This window comes from Ylistrum balloti, unplaced genomic scaffold (genome assembly GCF_031769215.1).
Source record: "Ylistrum balloti isolate Yb309-2 unplaced genomic scaffold, AGI_CSIRO_Ybal_v1 Utg370988, whole genome shotgun sequence".
In the NCBI taxonomy this organism is placed as follows: domain Eukaryota; kingdom Metazoa; phylum Mollusca; class Bivalvia; order Pectinida; family Pectinidae; genus Ylistrum; species Ylistrum balloti.
In genome coordinates, this window is record NW_026782553.1 from 45,217 (window position 1) to 70,283 (window position 25,067).

A 25,067-nucleotide genomic window follows, 5' to 3' on the forward strand; every position below is an offset into this window, starting at 1 on the left:
TTCATCGACAACATTGGCGTGTTTACCTGCTTTGGATTGATAGGCGCAACGGCATTGTTGTTCTCGTCAAGGACAAACACTTTGATAGTCATCACGTTCCATACTTTCGCAGCAAATCGGACGAATTTAACCTCCTCATTGATTGCCTTGATCATATATGTTATTGATGGATTTAGAACGCCCGAATTTGGAACAAATGCTACTTCCAGACCATTACCATTTCCATCTTTAGTGTTAGAAACCACATCGACAGTGTTGTCTTCAGATATCATTTGGATGTCACATTCTGAAAACAATAGCATATGCTTAATATAAACGAGAACATTTATTTCGCAAATATACTACAATGCTTTCAACAATCTTCAGGAATGAAACTCATTTGAAAGATTAAACACATCTTATACCAAAACCTCATCGATAGGTATAAATACACATTTCCTTTACATTACAACAAGTCAGCTCTCATCCTGATATATACGTATCGCAGATTTGCGTTTAAATACAAAACCGCATAGATCAGTTTCACTAATTTCTCATCAGGTGTTTCAATTGTATTTGACATAGAACAGATGTGCGATATAGAAGTAATGATACCATACAACTATTCAGCACGGATTTGAATGATAGTGTAATGACGTCAACCCCATCATCTTTGAGCCATATGACGTGGTGTAAAAAACACTTGGATGCATACCTGTTGTGGTACTCTGCGTAGTCGTAGGTGTGGTTGTGCTAGTGGTTACCGTTGTTGTAGATGTAGTTCCCTCTGGGGTCGTTGACTTTGTAGTTGTCGGCATGGTCGTTGTTGTTGGCAGAGTCGTTGTCGATGTAGTAGTGGACGTGGTCTCTGGAGTAGTTGTCGTTGTAGGCATTGCAGTTGTCGTTACACTTGTGGTTGTTGTTGCTACAATTTGTTTACCACAGACATATGAATGCATGATACGAATGAAATAGTTGACATAATTATTTAGGCATGGCGCTCTATTATTTGGATATTATGGACATAATCGATTAAATAGAATGTATTGAATTCAATCTAAACGCATACCTGATGTGTAACAAGCCTCGATCACTACCTCATCAAGTTTAGGTTGGCCATAGGAGGTTGGTTCAAGGACTACCTTCACCTTCACTCCCATCGTACCGACCAGTGGTACATCTACCGTCTTTGGATATGGTCCGGAAAGTGACACCTATTAACAACAACAACATTGAACGTCATTATCATATACTGGCGATTATTCGACTGCATATGATATCACTAAAGTTTTGAATTTAGACAATTCATCGACAACATTGGCGTGTTTACCTGCTTTGGATTGATAGGCGCAACGGCATTGTTGTTCTCGTCAAGAACAAACACTTTGATAGTCATCACGTTCCATACTTTCGCAGCAAATCGGACGAATTTAACCTCCTCATTGATTGCCTTGATCATATATGTTATTGATGGATTTAGAACGCCCGAATTTGGAACAAATGCTACTTCCAGACCATTACCATTTCCATCTTTAGTGTTAGAAACCACATCGACAGTGTTGTCTTCAGATATCATTTGGATGTCACATTCTGAAAACAATAGCATATGCTTAATATAAACGAGAACATTTATTTCGCAAATATACTACAATGCTTTTAACAATCTTCAGGAATGAAACTCATTTGATAGATTAAACACATCTTATACCAAAAACTCATCGATAGGTATAAATACATATTTCCTTTAGATTACAACAAGTCAGCTCTCATCCTGATATATACGTATCGCAGATTTGCGTTTAAATACAAAACCGCATAGATCAGTTTCACTAATTTCTCATCAGGTGTTTCAATTGTATTTGACATAGAACAGATGTGCGATATAGAAGTAATGATACCATACAACTATTCAGCACGGATTTGAATGATAGTGTAATGACGTCAACCCCATCATCTTTGAGCCATATGACGTGGTATAAAAAGTACTTGGATGCATACCTGTTGTTGTACTCTGCGTAGTCGTAGGTGTGGTTGTGCTAGTGGTTACCGTTGTTGTAGATGTAGTTCCCTCTGGGGTCGTTGACTCTGTAGTTGTCGGCATGGTCGTTGTTGTTGGCAGAGTCGTCGGTGAAAATGAGAGTGTTGAGGAAACTGCAATTATGAATTAGCAGAAGCATATCGGATGGGCATATGCTTTTTGTTTTGCATACCTTTGCACTTCAGTTGTTCGTCTGTAACTCAAGCATTGCGCATGTTTCACGAAATGCTATGCACAGCCGTATAAAAAGCAACACAAACGACTCGAAGACTGTTTGGAAACACTTAGAGGTGCTAATAACATTTGTCAAATGTTTTGGTGTACAAATGCAGGATTTTATTAATAATGATGGATAGTTGTTATAGGAAATCATGCGATTGCACTGTGTGTAATAAAAAGAATGCTCGAAGTGTAACACAAATAATGCAAATCTTTCACCCTTTAAAACGATCTAGTCGGAATTACATGGGTTATCAATATTTGAAATGGTAAGATGCATGTTGTTATAAAATGAAGTATCATGATCGGATTTTACCATGGATATATATTGTGATATATCAGAGTTGATAATGTTTTGGTAAATCAGAGTAACTATTGGTGCACTCTCATATAAAAAGAAACCACAAGCACCGAACAAAACTAACTTTTAAAAAATCACACACAAAAATGCAAAAGTTCTTTATCACATTAAACCGACGATTAAAACACTGCCAAATTAGTATGCTCCATGGTCTCTCTCTCTCTCTCTCTCTCTCTCTCTCTCTCTCTCTCTCTCTCTCTCTCTCTCTCTCTCTCTGTGTGTGTGTGTGTGTTTATGTGCGTTTGTGTGTGTGTATGCCTTCATCATTCAATTAATTTCATTCATCGTTTACTGATCAAACGATCTTTTATTGGTTGATAGTTGTATATAACAATTCATGGAGCAAGAACAGCACTTGCAATGTTTGTCTCAGTGATTTTGCCATACTACCTTTTTATATCAGATGTTATACTTACAAGGTGTTATGTTGCGCCTAATATATCAGTACTTCAGTTTTCTGTTATCCCTTACTAATATTCTCTACACATAAAAATATAATCACAGAATCGTAATGAATTTTGGTTGCTATAATTAAAAGAAAAAAGAAAGAAAAAAAAAAAAAAAAACCGCATTTTCAGTTTCTTTGTGATATTGACACATCGAGCTCGATCTCATTATAGTAAAGGTAGTGCTGATGTAAAAAATATGCCTACCTACTATGGAATAATGCCATGTTCACAACCGTAAGGCGAAGATTAGGCGAAGAATAGGCAGAAATATTTCCTGGTGTTTTCAATGCATTATCCGGCGTAGAAACGTTCAATTCGTGGAAGTTGCCATGGTAGTCAGCACTAATACTTTGAGCTCGGTACATCGAATTTGCATAAACGCTGGTATTGTCGCACTCAAGATTGGGTTAAGAAAACAAACGTTCCAAACACAAACAAATTTTATCTTTTATCCCTAAAATATTTTTTGAATGCATACATAGTTTTTTTTCTTTCCTACCATACGTATATTTCTAAGCACGTTATATATAAAATGACAAAGAAATCGAATGTCAATAGGACTGTTTGGACAATGGTTTTGCTTTGTTCTGATTTTGACAAATACCTCGCATTCAATTTCCAGAATGTAATTTAGAATTTATTAAAAAGCAGTGCAAACAAAATTCCTATTGACATTGTAACCTAAGTATACATATTTATAAAAACTCCCAATTTCAAGTCAAGCTTGACCTACCCGAGGGTGTTGACGTAGGCTGGAAGGACGTAGTGGTAGTTTTACCTGCAAATGTACAGGCGAGTAATTTCTCAGGAACATGATTTACTATAGTCGGTCATATGTTTTATTTCATAACATGAAAATCGCGTGAACACTTGGTTTTGCCTTATATTGATCTATATCGCATTGACCATTAAACATTTTCCGCGTCAAAAATTACCTGGAGAACAGTTGCTTTCATCGGTCCTGTCGTCACAATCTTGTTTTCCATCGCAAATATTATCGACATTGACACATATTTGTTGGTTGTCGCAGTAAAATAGACATGAAGGCGAAGTTGCCACTGGCGAAGAATGACAAATTACGGGAAGTTTAAGTGGTTCTCGAGAAAAATTATCAAAATAAGTATAGCATAGAAAGTAGTGTGTAAGGATGCTTTTATGGAATGTATACATCCAGTGCTATTTTGTATCATCTGCTCTATTCTATCTGATTGCATTACAAACGTTAATGACATTAAGTCCATGGAAATTGGTAACTGAGCACAATACAATTGCAATCATCAGCAAGTAGATCATAATTATATGCCTAAAAATCACTGGTTTGACATAAAACCTTTAACTTTCAATATTTCAATTACTTTTCATGCATTTGAGAGGATTAACATTGAGCTGGGCGCGCGAATACATTCTTTAGAGATTATGTAAAGGGACAGAACTTTTTCATATGTTTGATGCTAAACTTTAAATTAAATTAATACAATTTGCTCCAAATTTCAAAATACAAACTGATAAAGATATTTAATATAGGTAGCATCAATTAGATCTGTCTTAAGATCAACTAAATTCAACACCCTATCAAATCAACCAAAGCAAGATTCAGTCACCACAGTTAATGTAGAATTTCTATCAGGACATACTCAATTCATCATCCAATGAACACGACCGACGAAAGATTCAATCCTTAATTGAAAACAATAATGGAAACAAATGGCTATCAAAAAACGTGAATATGTTACGCAGATAACAAGTAAATCAACACGTTCGTCCTTGAAGCATTAATCTTCGTTTATAAGATTGTGAAAGGTCAGAAAAAATATTTGAAACAAAAATATTATAAGGCAGAAGAGATCATATTGTAATCATTTGCGAATATGCTGCCCACAAATCTTCATGTCATATCCAATTACCTAGTCAACCGGAGATATCACAAAATCAACACCTAGGATTTTTATCTTGAGTGGTGTTAAACTTAAAAATGTGTGCTAATAGAAACAAATTTCGTCTGCATGACAATCAATCGTACCTTGCGTCGTAGTGGAAGTAATGTGGGTTTGCGTAGTTGAGGGCGGCACAGTTGTTGAACCAACTGAAAGACAAATATAATATATGTATTAAATTCACATAAGGGATCGTCTTCAAATTATAAATACATTTTGTCAACAGATTAAACTTGTTTCGATAGTATGTTCAATACGAACCATTAACCATTGAAAATACCCCAAAAACGATCCGTTTGGGTTTCATGGGTTTGCAAGCGTTTGCATTTTGAATCGTTTAGGATCCGTTACATTTCGCGTTTACCTTCATTTACATATGTGTACTGAATCATTAATATCAGAAGGAACACACATGCGCAAGTACACCTTAATTTTGCACCGTACGCAGGCGTGACCCATAGGTTGCGCGTTTGCGTGAGAAAAAAAGCATACAGGTGCACACGAAAAGTTGAAATTAAATCAATGCCTAGATAAACTATCACACAAACAATCAAGCCATTGAAAACGAAAATGCCTCAGTTGTGACGGAATCATTACGACAAATGAGAAATACAACAGTATTCACTAAATGATACATGATATTGTGCATTTTAATTACATATGTCCGTGGATTCGAATATTACGAAGTTTATCTAATTATTGGGCTGCTGCACCTCCTCGTCTAGTTTTTTACTTTTCTCATGGTCATTTCAAAAATAGGCCTTAAGCATCATTAAAGAGTCCTAGATGGACAGCTGTAATTGTTTATTGTCTGGCTCTTCAGTATCGAACTATAAATTATGTGCTGTTTTTCTACGATCTTAAACAGCTTGAATATCACAATGAATTAACCAAACCGTTTGCATGGCGGGTGCTGTCGATGAAGCAAAAGACACTTACTAATCCAGAACAATTGATCTTATTCTCCTTGTACTTTTTTTCGTAGATCTTTCTTTTGTTCGCATTTGCCCTAGTTGGAGTTTGAATTATGATTATGTTTCCATGTTGGTATTTTGCAAACACAATTTACATCTCTTTAGATTGTTTATCGAAAGAAATTTCAAAAGATTGTTTTTAGAAATAAATAAGAAAACAAGGATGCGAAAAAATTTAGATAACTATTTTTATATAAAAGCAGGGTTTGCATTGACTTAGTTTATTATTTAATGAGTTCAGTTTTGAGAATTATACTTGTGAACAAATAATACTTTCCAACCGACTGGCTTCAATCATAAGTGTACTGAAAAATGCAATGTAATTAAATTGCCACGGTGGTTTGAAATTTGAACTCAGAAGTGTTGACTTTAAATAGTGTTATGCGGATCAAAGAATCGACCAGTTTACTGAAAGCTACATAGCTATCTTAGATAACATTAGTCTAAACCCTTGATTAATATAATATAGAGAGTCACATCAAATACTAATATATAATTTTCCTCGCAAGATTGCATTTGTTGAAAAAATATTGAAATAATAAAAGTAATATATATATTCAGTTCATGTTTTAGATAGTTAGAATTCCTATATTCCTATACATACATTGTATGTATATATATGTATACTTTCAAGTTATGCTAAATTTTCGTATGTATATAAACCACAACTCCCTGGGAAATCTCTAGTTACTTCCAATGTCAATCATTTTATTTAAGATATTGAGACTTTGTATTCCCTGTACGCCGACAGGTTTATAGCAGTTTAAAGTTTTTAATTATATCTGTAACCAGCAAATGTAGATGAAGTCCATACCTGTATATGTGTGTTAGGGTGTGAATTAGGGTTTGTGTTTATCTGCTATACGTTATAAGTTATGAATTACCTTGATTGTGTTGTGTACGTATACATATTTTTTCGTCGAATGTTTTACTTAAGCTACCAGTTCTATCAATTAATATGATTCTACTCTAGCAGCCATCCATGGAGATGATTTAAATTGACTTTGCCTGTTATTCGATCTATTTGACCATACCATCTGTCAATAAAATTCGTTGTAATGAAAAGAGAAATAAATGTTTAGATCATACGTTCATAATCATCTAACGTGTGTCATGTTAAGATTGAGATAAAATGAAGAATATAGGTCATAATTAAAGCTGTCAATCAATATCATTTGGGAGATGGAACCATGTTTCAAGCAACAAGGAGCCTTTATAATCTCATTGAATTACTAAAATTACAATTGTTCAATTATTGTCAAAAATTATCTTTAATTATGGAAATCGGCACGGTTTCAGGATAAATGTTTGTTTACCTGTTACAATAAATCTGAATGCGCACTGAATCCTTTTTCTGATGTTTAACACGCTGAAAATTTTCTGAGCAAACTCAGCAACACAATATTGTATCCAATCCACTAAAATTGTGTCGGGTCATTATCATTTTAACGCTCATTTGACATCGGCCATCACCTCCTCACAACGATAGCTCAGCCGGGTTTGAGCTGAGTGTTGGTCTAGACAATCCTAGTTGAAAAGCCGTCGTGCTTGCTTCGGCACTCCACACCTTTGAGATTTGTGTTTCTAAGGAAGCACAGAAACAGACTAGGGTCTTGTGAGGAAATGAAATCTTCCTTCTTTAGTCGGATCCAACAATCTTGCGATAAGATTTCTTACTTAGCCTAACGTAACTGAAGAGGAAATGTTAATCTTTATCCTAATTCCAAAGACTTCTCCGTACAGGCCATGATGGTGCCTTTCGCTAGGTGTAGTATCATTCTCATAACTTATCAAAACTGATTGTTTAGCAGTCGATCAATTTTTAGAGACAGCATCTTTACGGTTTTTCTTTTACGGCCATGCGGCTGTTCATTTCGGTAACAGGGCTATGGGTTTACTAGAAAAAAATTCTGATCACCTTCATTGTATTGACAATAACAAGAAGGATGTAATCTGCAAGTTCAGGAACACTGAACATTTTTTTAATAATTATAATGCTATTGGGGACAAGTTATTTAACTATTTAGTTGGACGGGAGCAAGTTTCCTAAAATAATTTCCTTCTCCATAAACAGGAATTGTCCACTCCATCTTTATGGTATTAGTCTATATTATGGTAAACCTTAGCTGTCTACCAATTTTTTGGTAATGCTTTTTCCAATTTTCCTGAATTGATGATGACATTTTATAGTTTTACTGCAGCTTGCTTTCCTTGTAATTCATGTTTTACTGCGGTTGTTATTAACCTTTTGCTGTTTAATTTCCGTGTTTTCTATCTTGGTTCATCTAGGTGTGGGTGGTCTTCTAATTCTAGCTCCTCTTGTTCGGTCATCGCTGATCTTAATTTTGATAAAGGTAAATTGTTTTCCTCTCAATGCATTGTTGTCAATATACATACATATTGTTATTTTCGACAAATTAGTTCAATGCATATTGCTATCTATGTACACTTTACTTTAAGATTGAAGGTACAGCTAATTGTGAACTATTATTGGGCACTCCTGTCATCCCCACAATTATAGTATTTTCTGGTATTTGTGTATTATTTTCCTTAATACTACAATCCGTTGAAAACGGTTTCATCTATGTCTATATTTCCTAGCATTTATATGTTTAAGTAGAAGTTGATTCAAAATATGTGCATGATCTTTTTGGTACTGCTATTCTCTGACGAAGTTGAATAGATATCCGCGCGTCGTGTTCCTGACATCGTCTCGTTGCGACGCGGTATTTTCAGCCGAATAACTGAGATAGCACCTTTTGTTGCTCTAATGGAAAGCATTGTAGGCGTTTTCTGAGGTAGGGCAAGTTTAGACCGGTCGCTGCACGGGGTCTTCTATGAATTTTGACACCCTGTGTTAAATATCGGTCAACGCTGTACATATCTATGACAGATATACATTTTGTTGTGTCCCGATCTAATAAGGGTTTATTTCGCAACTATCGCCAACTGAATAGTTGATTGCAAAGTATTGGCACAACTATTGTAAAAAAAAAAAAAAAAAAAACACATACAGAAACAAAAACAAAAAAAGCATCATATTTAATTTCTAGGGACCCTGTAATGACCTGATATACAGGTGAAAACAATACTTAAACATCACGTGTAAAAAGGATATAAACATGGATATCGATGTAATTATTTTCAAAGATCAAGCCCGTATTTTCAGTGTCTTTTGAGACCAGTAATTACTAAAGGTATAATATAAGGCTGATATTATTCATTACGAATGCAGATTAATTCCTATATGTCGATGTTGTCACCGCTTCTCTATAAAGCGATTTGACAGAAATGAGAGCGTATGTAAACGTTATCACTATAATATAGAGTTTATATGTGCTTCCTTTACAAATTTGTTGAAATGACGAATGATACTAGAGTACAAACACGTGAGGAGAACTTTACGTAACGCTTGTATACATTCTTTATCAAATTGAATACCATACATTTTATTATGTAAATTAAAAGAGTTAACGACTCCGTAATTATATAAATAATTTGTTATCTATTTCTTGTCTAGCGTAATTGGTTTTGCGTTTTCGTTTTCCATTTGGCATTTGCGTTTTCTGTTAATCCTCCACCGTTTTGTATTTGGGATTACAAACGTTTAAAAACGTGCTTAGAACATAGACAAGTACTCACCTTTTGAACATACTTCCAGAAACATATTGCTCAGCTCGACATATGAACCACCAATAAATGTGATGTCGATCTGTGTAACAGGTAGGCCACCCGGTATGTCGAATGTAACTTCAACTTTACCAGATTCTGATACTTCACTAGTCTGTGGGAAATAAAGTCTATTATTACATTTTGCATAATCTAAAACAATATTCTTGAATATGTTCAAATATCGACAATTATTTCAGTTATTTGATTTGTACTTTCTACATTCGATAATAATCTGGACATTGCATATGCCAAACATTTGACATAGATATTCAATTCATAAATGGAAAAAATGTATTCATATTATTCTAGAAGTAGTTACCTTTTCCGGTCTATTGTTACTACCAATAAAATCAGCTACAACCACTACAATGGCATTGTTTTTTTTATCCATGGTAAATGTAACTTTGAAAACCGTTAGCGTCGATTTGAATTCAATTTCAAAAGGTGTAGATCCAGTGGGGAATTCAAGGGAAGCCTGTGCATCAAAAATTGTCCTCATCGCATCTTGCATGTTCTTCCCATATAATTGTGTCTTCAGTATGTACATTTCATTGTCATCGCCATCAATTTCAACTTTTTCGCAACCTAATAAAACAATTATTCAAGATTATCATATCAACTGCTTACATTGATATACCAATCACAAACAAATATTATGATATTTTGACAACGTGGATATCGACACAAATAAAATGTAATGTAATGGTGCGTGCTTCCTTTTGTTAAACCAAAGTCTTTAAACCAATACTTTAATATAATTTTCATTAGTAAGCTTCACCACATTTCCTCTAGGTGCTAAATGGGTAATTCAATCACATTTAGCATTAACAGGTCTCTTGTAATATATGTTTTAACATACTAGCTGTTGTGGTAGGCATCGTTGTTAACGTTGTCGTTGATGAGGTAATAGTTTCTGTTGTGACTGACGTTCTTGGTGTTGTAGTTGAACTTGTACTTCCTGTAGATAGAGTCCTTTCTGATGATGTTGTAGGGGATGTTTCCGCTGTTGATGTTGGCGTGTTACCTCCTGTTGAGGCTGTCGATGTCATTTCTGTTGAATGTGTTGATGTACTGGGCACAGTTGTTGTACTTTCTGTTGTCGTCTCTCTTGGAATTGTTTGTGTTGTACTTTCATATGTTGTTGTTGGTGTTGATGTTGGCAGCGTTGATGATATTGTTGTTGATTCTGTCATTGAAATAACTAATTTGACAAGAAGGTATATTACATATTCATCAATATTAGGATAACCTGAAATCTAGTTACCAGAAATGAATAAAGCATTGCTGAATGAACAGTTTTTACTTAAGTATTTTGATATGATTTGATAGCAACCTGATATTGTGAAAAAGATTAACACTGTGTATGACTAAATTTAAGTGTAAAAAAACAAATGTCAGAATAATATTGTCTTCTCTGCATCGTTATTTTCTTAGCGTTTTCGACTAAGATCCGTTACTGACATTTTTAGACAGTAACATTACAAATGAAGTGCTATTACTTTTAAATCAATTTACACCGTAACACATATGTTTTCAGAAGAAAAATCTGAATGTGTATCCATGTGAACTTCTATTGGAAATAAGCATGTAATTTCCAATGAAAAACTAAATATGCGATGGCCGCAACGATATCCGCGTGCTCAAATGAAGCAAATTGTCTCACAGGACACATTGTAGCATACAATATCAAAGCATATCCGTTTCATTCTGAAGTATCGGCATATCTCCTGAAATATTCCTCGCCTCTTCGAAATACATTGTAGAAGCATATTTGCTTCTTTTTTTTTTATAGTAATTAATTTTGAAACAAGTTTCAATGCTAGGTAATGGTGTACTGAGAATGCGCTGATGTTGACGATCCATGAACTCAGGAAAACCGATTATGCTGCTTGTCATAATTTCTTTCACATTATGCAACTTAAACATTTGAATTGCCTCCCTTTGTAGACCGTTTTGATTCTTGCTACTCACATCATAAGGTAACCTGATGCATTTTCGATTACAGAACCGCTACTGGCCGAACTTTGATCCATGACAACCTGCTTTATTTCTAGTGTTACCACAAACATTACAAATAGTGGTGTCGCATACATTTATTCTTCTCAATATTATTGAGTTAATTCATGAATTTCTATATACCATTACAAAATGACCAGAAAGTTATAAACATTATATATCATATAATTTGCCATCATAAAAAGTATTCACTTTCACAGTATACTCAACAAAGAAAGAAAGGTTAACATGTTTCCTTGGCGAATACCTGTAAATGAGTGAAAACAAAATGACGTTTGTGCAATATTAGAAAATGGTAATGTTTTACAAAATCCAAGGGGGGTTACCAAAATCATTCAAGCGTGAAGGTCTGTATTAGCGAAAGAGCTGCACGAGGTTTTACGTCAACTAACTTGTATCCTCGCTTGAATTTCATAAACATTCAAACTGACAACTGTCCCCTAGATCCTTAGGACTTAGAAATCACCGAATCTTGCTATCTATCAACTTCATCATTATGCCCCGGCTTTCACAAGTACAAAGAGAAAGGGCTGTAGGCATGATCCAGGCTGGGGAGTCTTGCCGTCGAGTTGCACGGCATTTTTGTTGTAGTGTTAAGACAATTTGCCAGTTGGTAAGTCGTTTAAACCAAACTGGGTCAACATCCGATCGTCCCCGAAGCGGCTGACCCCGTTAAACGACCGCCAGGGATGACCGTCGTATACGATTGATACACTTGCGCAATCGATTCGTAACCGCAGTAGAGACTGCAAGAACATTGTTTGGGCGTCGTGTGTCTCCCCAAACAGTCCGCAGCAGGTTGAGGGCCTACCAATTGAAAGCGCGGCGTCCCAACACTGGACCCAATTTGTTGCGACGTCACCGTAATAATCGGCGTAACTGGACCTGTGTTCACCGTCGTTGGGCCTTACGACAATGGAACAATGTTCTGTTTTCAGATGAGTCCAGGTTTTGTCCGCAACACGGTGACGGAAGGCGCAGAGTGTGGAGGCGAAGAGGGGAGCGTTTTGCGAACTGCTGCGTCGCAGAACGGGACCGCTTTGGCGGCGGAAGTGTAATGGTTTGGGGTGGTATTTGTTGGGGGGACTCGTACCAGGCTTGTTGTGTTACATGGCAATTTAACCGGCATTCGATATCGGGACGAAATTTTAAGACCGGTGGTTCTGCCATTCTTAAGACGCCATGGCGTTGAGGCAATTTTTCAACAGGATAACGCACCAGCGCACACCAGTCGCGTCAGCAGAACTTTCTTGCAGCAGAATAACGTACAGGTGCTAGATTGGCCATCTAAATCACCTGATTTGTCACCGATTGAGCAAGTCTGGGACGTTCTTGGGCGACGCGTGAGAGAACGTCAAAATCAGCCGTCAAAACTTGCAGGAGCTGGCCTAAGCCTTGATCGCTGACTGGAACAACATCTCTCCTCGAATTATCCGCCGGTTTACGAGTTCCATGCGACGACGCAGCAATGCTGTTTACTTCGCGAACGGTGGCCATACCCGTTACTAATGGTGTTACCTTTGAAATTGACCCCAACGTCCTTTACAGTCGAATAAAATCAACTGAACGCAAAGTTTTATAATGAACCATGACTGCAATACATGATTGGTAAGGAGTTATGAAGGGGTTAATTAATTAATCACAGAATAAAGTAGTGTTACCTTTCTTTTTTTGTTTAGTACATTACGGATTCATTGTTAAATCACCCTTTGCTGTTAATTGCTTTCTAATAAAATATTTCACGATAAATCGTGACATTAAACGAATAACAAAAGTTAACATACCATAATGGAAGCATCCGAACAACTCCATGTTGATGGTTCCTTCCTCTAAGAATAACACTTGAAGTCTTTTGACGAAAGTCTGGCCATCAAATTTTACAATTGCTGGTGCTTGGAATACCTAAAATTTTGGCAAATGTATTCTATTAGCGTTGCAGTTAATATAATCGATTGCGAGCAATACTGATAACAACGAGATCCAGCTTACCCCTATATCTTCAACGTCCCCTGCATCGTCCACAACTGACACTTTGATGCTGAATGGTGAATTTGTAGTCGTGTTCATCAAGGCTAATCTCACCGGCATATCATCAAAGTTGATATTAAGCATGGAATCTCTTTGGGAAAACAAACCTGCACCACCTGGTCTTAAATCAGCAATGTTCTTGTTGCCGTTATCACCAATGTTAAAATTCCCGTTCACATTCGTGATGGAAATATCAGAATCACGTATTTTCATGTGCGAGCCCATTCCTTCAGTGATATCACACGGTTTGACTTCTGTCGTCACTGTGACCAAATAAATAAGTAAAAAAAAAAAATGAAAGGGATCAAGGAAAAGGTACATGTACAATATATACGATTCATTATTGCAATGAATGTGACAGTATGTTTCTACTGTTATGTACTTGTTTTTATATAATTCAGGTAACTACAACTGATCAGTACCATTTAAGTGCTGACAAAACCCATACCAGCGGGATACTTGATGTCTTGCACGTTTCTTTAAATTTTAAAGCATGCCCTCTTGTGCAAGCAATTTACCTTGATCAATACCGCAAAATGCAAAGTTTGAGTTTAGTAGATATTATGGAGAGACATTGAGAATGTTTCGTTTGTACAATTCTTACATTTTTGTGTTATGTAGCCGAAAAGTAAACGTTGGTGATTTGTTTTTTAATGTTGATAACATATTGTTTGATGATCATTTGCTTCAGCAGGAACATACTGCTTCTTGTGCGTTTCGCTGGAATTTAAGCATAAGTTAAGATGTCGAGACCTATTCCTCACTTAATGCTAACCATTCATCTAATACCCACAGTCAACGCAAACGAGCAATAAAGCGCTGTGCGTATCTTATACTCGTTACGATGTAATCACCAAAACTCCATGACGTAAACTTGATCTCATGATATATTTCATAAAAAAGCAATGTTACATTCTACTCTGTGAAGCACGGCAAAAACAAATATAGCAAACGACCAGAAATATATATCGATATTACAAAATGTGTTTACCTGTACTTTTTGAGATGAATGTCGACACTGTCGACGTAGATGTATTCGTAGATGTGATCGTTGATTTACTCTGAAGCACGGCAAAAACAAGTATCGCAAACTACCAGAAATATATGTCGATATTACAAAATATCTTTACCTTTTGTTGTTGGGGTGGAAGTCGACACTGTCGATGTAAATGTACTTTTAGACGTGGTCGGTGTTGACGGAGTCGTCGTCGATATGACTGGATGGCACAAATTTAACATGGTTAACAGACTAGCGATAAGCAAGCAACAAAAAAAGAGAGTAAATAATCATCGCTTCAGTGGAAACATGTTATCAGAAATATATATACAAGTTATTTCATAAAACCTGGAGTATACTATCATGTTGGTAACATTTACCGAAGGGATTAAATGTGCAGCAAACATTTTACAGTCAATTAAAACCATGAATACCAATGTACAAATATGCGGAAAATTTAATTTCCATCAATTTGTCAACTCTGAGACAACTATGAAATACTTGCCCTATAGATAAACAGCAATATGAAAACGCATATTTGGAAAAAAATAGCAGACTGCTCTAGATTAGTGCATTTCTTTTGTGACTAAAAGTACAAACAGTATCATCAATTATTTACAATCCAAAAATATGTCTTAAACACGGTAGTGTTATAAAATGCTGAGGTTCTAAAAAGCGACATCTCCTCGGGAGCAAGATATACAGAATCATTACGATACATAGCTTGATTAACACACATGTCGTTGATTTGTTTTGATAATAGAACGATATAAATATATGAAATAAAAGTAATAATCCTGAAGGGTAATGATATTTTTTTTCAATAAGACCAATTTAAGTACACTTTCTATAAAGCAAAATTATCACCGCAGACAAATATATCATTGGAAGGCAGAAACAATATCAGTATTTTTACGACATAAATGCAATCTTGTGGCTTTACATATTTACCAAAGTATAAAACTAGTTCATAATTTGACAGAAACCTACTTACCCAGTGCATTCGAGCTTTACATGTCACCTGGAAAGCGGTAACTATTTGTAATGAAGTATCATTCAAATCTATCAAAATAGACCTACCGTAAAAGCAGCCCTGGAGTTCAATACTGACTGTAACACCAACGGTGAGGTCTACTCTGCTCTTAATCAATATTACGATGTTGTCACTGAATACACCGTGTAATGGAATTGGTTTATCAACAGATGTCTGAAATAAATATAGATTGAAAAATTGTTTATAATTCATTTTCCTTTTGGAATGAACTCATTTGTATGAATATAACACGATATCATTGAAATATGGCAGTTTCGGATTGATTAATATTGTAAATTGTCAATGATAGTATGAACAAAAAGTAACCATTTCCCTTGCTAAGAGCAAATATTTGACTAACATGGAAATATGCACATTGGTGGAAACAGGGGATGACAATGACATAGTTGTATATCGAAACTGTTACTTAACTGTTGCAACTGTCTGTCCACCAACAACAATTTGTGCCTGTTGTATGTTGCTTTTGTTTGGGTTTTGGAATACGAGGTAGCCAAGTGTAACAGACTGTTTCAGTGTTATTAATATAGTTATATTTGTCCACGGTATTATCAGTCCTTTATCAGGGAATATATCTCGAGATACCCCAAAGTTGTCACCGTCTGACAAAACTTTAACTTCATCTGGTTTAACGAAACCTCCTTCAAATCCATTAACGTATTCACATTCTGGAGTAGTGGATGGCAATGTAGTTGTTGTCGTTACTGTTGTTGTTGTTGTGGGCGCTGTGGTAGTGCCTACAATCGGAACAAAAACAGTCAATGTGTTGCAAGGTATGTACATTCAGATATGCATTTCAAGTTTCCATATTTTTTTATGTTATATTAAAACGGCCGTTTACAATCAACTAAAACCATGAATCTAATACTGTCAACAGAGCAAAGGAATTTAATGTCTCACACGAACTGTTACTGCTGGATATCAAAGCAAGGCCCGTAATCATGTCATGTGATCTATCCGTCGTGGTATTAATCTAAAACATAATACTCACACTCAGCCTCATCATTGCCATCTCCACAATCGTCATGACCGTCACATTCCATAGTTTTGGGTATGCATTTCCCAGTTTCAATGCATCTAAAGTGATGCAACATATCGCACTTCTCTGTTACTGAAATTATGTAATTGACATATGCAAATAAAACCATTACATATACATAATCAAATAGAATGTAATAAACATGAAGAAAAAAAAGGCAACAAGGACAGTTTTCATTTTAAGATATCATTCGTTACATTTGTCAACAAATTTGGTATCGATACACTTTTTTCGGAAGAACAACAAAATTTTAACAAGAAAAAAAATCGACATATCAGCAGAATCACAATTGACAATAATGTTAATTAGTAGCATAAATAAATGACAAAGCCTAAATATTACCCGCTTTACTTTTAATACGTTATAATGTAATCAGATATAAATATCTAGGCTATGACTAACATAGCCTAACACCAATTCATTGAGATTTTGAAATTGATGCATGTGATTGAAGAAAAAAAATAAAAATATGATAATTTGAATAAGAAAACTTCACTGAAAAAAGTATATCTTAATTAAATACTACTTTTAGTGTTAGAATAATGTTCTGGTCGAGGTTTGTAATAAAAAGTTATATCATGCCCATAATATGATATACTTACTTGTACAGTTCACTTCATCTGATATGTCTGTTCGACAATCATAGTTGCCATCACATCGAAACGACGCAGGTAAACAGTCGCCGTTATCGCATTGGAATTTCTCATATTTTGAAGCCTCACATGTATCTAAAACATACACCAGTGTGTTCACAAAATATTAATTATGAAAGATTAAACAATCAAAAATTATCAGTGAAGGTATAATTTACACAGGAAAAACATTGAACAGGTGAACGAATGATAAAATCAAATATTCATTGGTATACATGATTCTATGTGAATATTTTTTAAAAACTTTATATAACCTCCATGTGTAATGTACACACCTGTGTGCATATTACTTATACTGTTTCAAACTGTTTTCTTAGATACAAAACCCAAAATTAACAATATCCTACTGTCTCACCATACCATATATATTTTAGAATGGTTTGGTACAGTTGCAACGCTTGACTGTTTAGCGAATGGGAGATGAATAGCATACGAAAAAAAAAATTCGAACATTTGCTGCCTCCCGAAAAGCAAACGAAATGAGCTATTCAAGAAGCCATGTCATCCTTTCGCAGCACAAATACTCTTTACTTATGCAGACACTTCTGACCTGGACTGCAGTGTTCCAAAATCAATACCAATTTTATCACTTTTATATTTACTGACCTATCTCAAAGCCAATGCAGACGTGTATGACACAAATATATGCATATATTGTACCTCGCAGCATACGTAAATTAAAGCGAGTTTTAATGTATTCATATATTAAGTCTCAACCTTACTATTAGAAATAGAAAAAGAAAAATATTTTCTTAATATAGTTGTGTGGTTTGGCAAGGTGATGTGTTGTTGTATTATCAGTTCGTATGGGTCCCATTCATTGAATGACTATCGTCCATTTACAAACAAAATCTATTTTTTCAAACATCTATATAGACGTTTTAAAACAGCAGAGTTCATAATGGTTATACAAAATTCACATATAATGTCTTAATACAGGTGACAGAAAGTTAGATGCTTACGGTTGCAATACCATTCATCAGATGAATCAGCGCAATCCTTAAAGCCATCACATCTATCCTTCATATCTATACAAGCTCCATTCTGACAAGTAAATTGCGATGAGGTACAATCTGCAATGAAAGGATCCATCTTAGTACAACCGAAAACGCCTTTATTTCTGAATAGCTTTATTATTTAAATGATAACATTTGTAGAAGTACTAATGTATTGGTTATAGACAAAGAATCAGCAAAGTAAATTCACAATAACTTTCAATCAAGTTTTTATGTTGAAAATTATCTATCAATACTTACTGCATTTTGCTTCGTCCGATCCATCTCTGCAGTCAAAATGTCCATCACATACATAAACCTCACCGATACACTGTCCATCGTCACAAGTAAATTGTTCCGGTTTACATTTCGGCTTGCAATTGTAACCTTCACATTCAAATTTACCCCGAATACATGTACTGTGCAAAAATACAAATATCAACACGTTTTGGTTAAAACATGTTCAAAAATACAATCGGATATGTTACCGGATAAAGAAAGAAATTGCAATTGAACAAAGACTACTATTGAGTCCGATGCAACTCACCATTTCATGCACTCGTGAGTAATCACTGATCCACTGATGTGTTCAATTCCATTTTCATAACATGGACATTCATCAGCCGGAATGCAACCATCATCTGAAAAGTGAACATGTTAGTTTTTATCGTTGACGTAATTTGTATTTAAAAAACTCTAATGTTCCAGCACGTGCATAAATCACACACACACAAACATAAATGATCAACTCATTAAAAACTTTATTAATGCAAATAAGACGAAATCCCATTGCATATGCTTCTTACAAAAAGAAAAAAGAGTTACATACGAGAGGCTAAGAGGACAAAATTGTAGTCCAATCGATGACAAACATCCTAATTCTTGCTATCCACATAAACAGGCGCCTTCAGTAAATCATTACAAATTAATGGACTCATTAATACTATTAAATATCACTTCCTTGTTCAAAGCTATGAAATAAAAGTAAACTAAACCTATGGACGTTTGAAAACTTTTGGCAAACATGGAAACCTATTCTAGAGCTATATATATATCATATAGAATGCAATGTACCAAATGTATTGCCCCTTTTTACATATACAAAGGCTCGCAACCTATTTGCAAACACCCATCTAATTAGATTTATGTCTTCGCATATTTTTTTTTTAAATTCATTCATCCAGATGCAAACCAGTTAAATTATGGATGATGATGAAATATTGATTAAGATACTATATTGGTGGCTTGATGATGATAATGATGATGATGATTTGATAATGATGATAATGATGATAATGATGATGATGAAAAAAGAAACCGCAAAACACAAAAATAAGCAAAAACATACGAACAAAAAATATAGCTGCCTCGAAAAAAAAGACCATTAGGGAAAAGAAATGGCAAACTTCATTGACATTTCCCACGTTCGTTTTAACATTATCAACCTTTGAGCCACAAATATAACAATGCATTTACCGTGTTGAATGTATCCCTCTGGACAGAAACAACCTTCGACGCATTGTGTGCTGTTGCAATATGGTTCTGGTTCATTGCCAATATTTCTACATGTCTGACGACAGGGAGACATGCATGGAGTATACCGCAATCCATTCTCGCACATTATTGCTACAACAGAAATATTCATCATAAATGATAATTTGGTTTTGAGTTTGTTTATCCTTAAGATTCAAAGAACAACGATAGCATTTTTTATCCACCGCAAAATAGTGATCTAAGAGATAAACTATTGTCTATCAATCAATTGCATGTTTTATCATTCCATTTTTATCTACTTACGGCAGAATCTGGGTGTTCTCCATTTCACAAAAATACCCATTCTATTGCATTCTTCTGCAAAATTCGCAACGGCTGTGCACAAACATTCACAGTCTCCTCCTTTATCACAGCTGTCAATCGAACAAATCATTTGTAGTATATGAACTTTCAGAATACCAAATACGTAATAAAGTGACTTAGCATCAATGAATTGTTGCTATGTTTGGTTTCAAAATGTAGACAAAACAAACAAAAAACGAAAAAGAAAACTATTAATCATATACGAACCTGCACGCATCAAACAGGCAATCGTCATAATAATCTTGGTAGTTGCTGACTTTGTCCCTGCAGGCAGCGAACATATCCCCTTCTTTAATAATTCCACAAGTCTCTTCTGCCCAAGTCTTTCGGATCGCTTTATCTCCCTGAAAAGTCATGTATATATATATAAGTGACAAAACCATTTACTTCAGAAGGACAATGTTAAACAACCGTTATTTCTCATGTATTTCAGGTTTCTGTAGACGGTTCTTTGTTAGCGGACGACAAAAAGTTAACCTTCCTTATAGGTACATGCCTAGGAAGATATAAGAAGGTCATTATCAAATTTCTAATACGTTACCGAACAAGGTATCAGCTCGTTACGATCGCTTTCTACATCGGGGCAATATGTAGCTTTCTTCCAAGAATTAGCAAAAGCATTTATATCCGTGGGATCTGTAATTCCACTCTGTGCCTGAAAATCATTGTTGTCTAAGCCATCGAAGTTGCCACACAGACCTTCCACGCGACCTTTCCATCTTGAATTTAGGAAAATAAATACTCGTGTTCCTGTGAGGAGACGAATTATTGTTAATCCATTTAGACAACAGAAGGCGAATCGAAAACAATTAGGCAAAGCTGTCATTTTAATTATTTTTTTCTAATCCGGATAAAACATTGATATACATTGTATTGCGTGTAAAATACAATGCAACAAGTCAAATCATACCTGCCGGATATCACATTGTATTTAACACTATGGCCTTTAAACTCATGAAATAAAATAGATCTGAATCTGGATTACATACCATTGTCCCATAGCACTGAAAAGTCATTCACAAAGACAGATGTCCAAGGAAACTCTACGGTTATGTTAAGATTTGCAAGGTTGATAAGACGGTCAGTATAAGCCACATCATTAATTTTAAGTGGATGTCCCCGCATCAGTTGAACCTGGGTCTGTCCTGTTTTGATGATGATCGATTTTGTGCATGATACGCCAGTAGTTCCACATTCAACATTAGTGGTACTGATTTCAAATTCTCGGTTGAGAGCATTATTGTCCCGTACAAGTGTGTACTCGCATTTTCCTTGGAATGAGTAATGAACATCATCAAACGTCTGGTAATGAGGATCTCCCGAGGCCCAGCACACACCTTTTAAACGACATTAACAATGAATCGCTTAGCATTACAAAATATTGTTTATATGCCAGCATACTAATAGCTCCAGTGTGTTTTCCGTGTAATAGAACAAACCTGCTTACTAACTTTTGCACATATATATATGTTTCAGCAAATTCATAAGAGAAAGAATATATATTATATATAAATTTATCAAATAATTTGAATAATTAGAGACTAGTAAATTGAAATATACAAAAAGCTTATGTTAAGGTGCATGAATAATGTAAATTTCAGACATACCTGGGCAATCAGTTTCACTAACTTTCAACCAATGCCTGTCTACACAGCGACTGCAATTGAACATAAATTAATTTTACCTTGAAACTTTTTCGTCATATCTGTAATATCTAGTGTTAAAGTAGGTAATTCGGATAACATTCAGCAGGTAAAATAATGTCGTTTCGGTATCTTAGCAAGGCAGTCATTGCAATGCATGAAAGTTAACATATCAAGTATATAACTTAAAATTACACAAAAAAAAAACTTTAATGATTAATTCAATTTGGTTATCATAGTGAAAACATAATAAATAATTCAAAGGTCGTGTTTCCAATTTAATCATATAAGGCCAATCGAACCGCTTTACGAAAATTAGCATGCTAATATTACAGTATAAAGCAATGAACTCACTATGATTTGCAAGCATCATTAAACATTGCGTTTGGTTCAAAATATTCTCCTCCTCGAGTGCATGGACACAAGTTTTTCTTGACGCATCGTCCCTAAATTCGTAAAACGGATTTCAAACTTTAAGACAAAACGAAATAATGTAAAGAAAATCTGTTCCATATGAAGTAAATAGTTTCAATACATTAGGCAATTCCCGTAAATACGCAAATGCAAATAAATGAATTCAACCATAGTTGTTTTTGCGAAATCTTCAGAAATCAATAAAATACATAAATACGTGTTACTTGTTTCTGAATATAAAATCGATGTGATCAAAAGACAAGTATACATATTAAGAGAATTTTTTTAAATATTAAAACAAAAACATTATTGATACCGTGATTGGCACGTTGTATTGACTGGTTACATTAAGTATGCATCCATTGTATTTTATATTTTTGTATGATATCGTTCATTGACACGATGCATTGACCTAGATGTCTTGAAACACTAAGCATGTATCCATTATATTTTGCATTTTTTTGTATTTTATTCAATATAATTTGATACTTTGACATAAAATCATTTTGATCTTATATCTTGTTGTCACAATGGATTAAGCAATGTAGATATGTAAGTATAACATCAAAAGGTAGACTTCGGTTATGATTACGCTTTAAAATCGACTTCTTGTTGGACAAAAGAATAGCCAAACGGTGAGCGAACGGTTGCCAGACGGTGGCTGGCCGCAGGATTAACGGTGGCTAGTCGATGCCATCGATTACTAAAGCCGAACCGCTTCACCTGGTTTCGGCCGCTGTAATCCAAACGAAAGCTCGAACAGACGAAAGAACGAACGGGGACGAGTGAACAATTGGAAAGGTTTTTGCCATACAGTCAATCTTGCCTAACCACAGTTAGGTAATGGGAGAAAATCGTTGATACATATATGTAATGAGTTTAGCGCGTGACCGCCCAGTGTTTCAGCCCAATGTTACCTGTGATTTTACTTTAACAGCTGTAGGTATACAACTGTTAATACACATATTTACCATACTTGCCAGTACTACCTGTATTTTATAATCTATTCAATTAAAAGAAATATAAAAATGACGGAGATGTTTAATTCTGATGACAGCGACGGTGTAGTTGTCGAAATGTCTTACTCAAATCTTCTGCGGTTTTTGTTATAGGAACGTATATTCTAGCGAACTATATGATAACGTTGACGTGGTTCTAGATACATATGCATACGGCTGATATCTCGTCCCGTCATTTAGCATCACCACCTCTCCATCTATTTTTTTTTTTTTTTTTTTTTGCAATCGCTTTGGATAACTGCCCCCTCTCGATCTGCCTGTTTATATAATGTAAAAATCGTCATCAGTAACAAGTGCATCCCAACGGAAAAGAGGTCGAGCGAAAGGTACTGTTGAAAATGGTTTTTAGATTACTTCGGTAATGTTTTGTTGGGTTACTTAAATAGATTTCATATAAAAGCCATATCATCATGATTCTGTCTGCTTACATTTTCTGAGATTCTGAAATTTAGAAGAAAGCTTCTTTATGTACGTACGTCGTGAGTTTTGTATGTATTTTCAGGACATCCGCATCCATCGTATGTAATTGCAGAGGAGCATGCGATAGTCCGATCAATTGTATCACAAGTTGGTTCGCAGCCGGTGATGGACTTTTTATATATTTGAGTTTTCGGGCAAACAATGTCTTCGTCGCAGTTCTCATTGTCACATGACCAAGCTGCGTTTACGCAAGTACTGCAAATTTCAAATTAAAAAAATAATATTTTATGGTAATATCAACGATAATGGGAGTTATTATAACTCAAAAAATAAAAAGATAGATATGAAATAAAATATATATATAAAATAAAAAAATGAAAACGATACTTTTCTCAGATAAAATACTCAGCACTTATCGATTGCAATATATAGGGATTATGAACCATGGATCCTGACTCAAAAATTAATTTTGAAAGTCGGCATTAATATAATTATATATTTCAAATTAAAAATGATCACATCGTTCAGCTTGAATATGTGGTTTAATACAGAATATTTCTCCATTATTTCAAACACTTACCAATTTGTACATCCCTGTCGTGTACTCGTGTTTGGCTCAACATAGCTGCCGTCATAGTGGTTAAAACATGTGCATTGGTCAATGGTTACGCAAGCCCCTTGTCCATCACCGTTGTACAGTTGCCCGTCTGGACACTGACATCCAGGAACACAGATTTCTTGACAGGTCATATCTGACATCTGTGTATCGCGACATCTCCCGTTGCATATGGAAGCACATTCGGTATAGGACCCTCCATATGTACACCGTGAATATGACACTAAAACAAGCAGAACAAATAAAAAACGAATAATCAAATAGAAAACGACAACTCTTACTAAACGTGTCACATAATAAAAATTAATAATAACAAACCCTATCAAAAACGTTATGAAAGAGGTGAATACCAGTATCTAAAGCAATCATAAAACATCCATTTCAAATTCAAGATGATCATATTTACTGTATTCTTGCCTAATGTATGTAAACAATACATTTGGAAAGTTTCAATGGAAATATTCGGTACAAACCCTACTATGTTTTACTAGACCAGACAGCTTTAGTGAAATGTTCAAAATATGTTATTCCAAAAAGATAGCTATAATACAAATATCATCAAAATATATGAATCGTATGCTGTAGGAATGAATCTTTTCTTTAGTTACAACAAATTTCATCTGATAGATACAGCCTTCTATGTCGTATCAAAACAATAGACAGCGCCGTGTACAACCGAAAATGGAACGATAA

At 35.0% G+C, this 25,067-nt stretch overlaps 1 protein-coding gene across 1 annotated transcript in view; it reads right to left on the minus strand.

Moving 5' to 3' along the window:
- LOC132559867 (mucin-2-like) overlaps positions 1-25,067 on the minus strand; it is a 63,013-nt gene that overhangs the window by 23,222 nt on the left and 14,724 nt on the right. Inside the window, exons 16-30 of the mRNA XM_060224498.1 lie at positions 24,339-24,597; positions 23,815-24,013; positions 22,260-22,351; positions 21,870-21,919; positions 21,252-21,599; positions 20,804-21,012; positions 20,470-20,606; positions 20,203-20,312; positions 19,876-20,031; positions 18,953-19,046; positions 18,667-18,824; positions 18,373-18,483; positions 17,360-17,485; positions 16,712-16,823; positions 14,077-14,081 (exon numbers count right to left, since the gene is read on the minus strand). Of these exons, the coding sequence (XP_060080481.1) occupies positions 14,077-14,081; positions 16,712-16,823; positions 17,360-17,485; positions 18,373-18,483; positions 18,667-18,824; positions 18,953-19,046; positions 19,876-20,031; positions 20,203-20,312; positions 20,470-20,606; positions 20,804-21,012; positions 21,252-21,599; positions 21,870-21,919; positions 22,260-22,351; positions 23,815-24,013; positions 24,339-24,597 (2,166 nt within the window). The remainder of the gene's footprint in view (positions 1-14,076; positions 14,082-16,711; positions 16,824-17,359; positions 17,486-18,372; positions 18,484-18,666; positions 18,825-18,952; positions 19,047-19,875; positions 20,032-20,202; positions 20,313-20,469; positions 20,607-20,803; positions 21,013-21,251; positions 21,600-21,869; positions 21,920-22,259; positions 22,352-23,814; positions 24,014-24,338; positions 24,598-25,067) is intronic.